The 598-nt window shown below is 48.5% G+C and overlaps 1 protein-coding gene across 1 annotated transcript; it reads left to right on the top strand.

The window, feature by feature from the left end:
• Nucleotides 1–237: 237 nt before the first annotated feature.
• Nucleotides 238–579, top strand: CABS01_17260 (serine/threonine-protein kinase crk1; the record flags this gene model as incomplete). The annotated part of the gene is made up of 1 exon (XM_060550587.1): nucleotides 238–579. A coding segment is annotated over one exon (342 nt), but the record flags the coding sequence as incomplete, so codon positions are not given.
• Between the last annotated feature and the right edge of the window lie 19 nt (nucleotides 580–598).

Genomic DNA, 598 nt, shown 5'->3' with positions numbered 1-598 from the left:
ATATTGGTTGTCAGATGGGCAAATGTTTCGTCAACGCAAACCAGAATTAGATGATTTAAACGACATTTGCTATGGTCTTTGACAAATCACCAGCAGGTGGAATGCCAAAGTGTAATGGAGTAGTTGACTCGGGACGTTGACACTGGACGGAATTGGGAGAGTTCGCAGTACATATACACTCGAGAACAGCCACATACCTCTATCTTCGTGTTTGTGTCTGCATGCAGAGAGCCCTCCATGAGAATCACAACGACAACTCCTATGGGGGAGCCACTTGGGTCGGGATCATTTGGTACCGTATACAAGCTCAAAGATCTTCCTATCGCCCGCAAATGCATACCACTTACTGAAGCTGGTCACGGCTTACCACCTGAGGCTATACGAGAAATCGCCTGTCTGCAGCGATTGAAGAAATATGACTCGCGCGCTAGAATCAACTGTATTGACATTCTCGGCATCCAGATATCAAGAACGGCCATAATGATTGACATGGAGCTCATGACCGGCGGAACTCTTGGCGACCTTTTGGACAGCTCGCAGCTACAGCCCGCGCTTCTCCTGTCCTACTCCGTACAGATCGTGAAGGGCCTCAGTTTTC

This window comes from Colletotrichum abscissum, assembly GCF_030869225.1.
Source record: "Colletotrichum abscissum strain IMI 504890 chromosome Unknown Scaffold_530.1, whole genome shotgun sequence".
Taxonomy (NCBI): Eukaryota; Fungi; Ascomycota; class Sordariomycetes; order Glomerellales; family Glomerellaceae; genus Colletotrichum; species Colletotrichum abscissum.
Note: the sequence above shows the minus strand (reverse complement) of the source record. Positions and strands in the feature narration are given on the sequence as shown.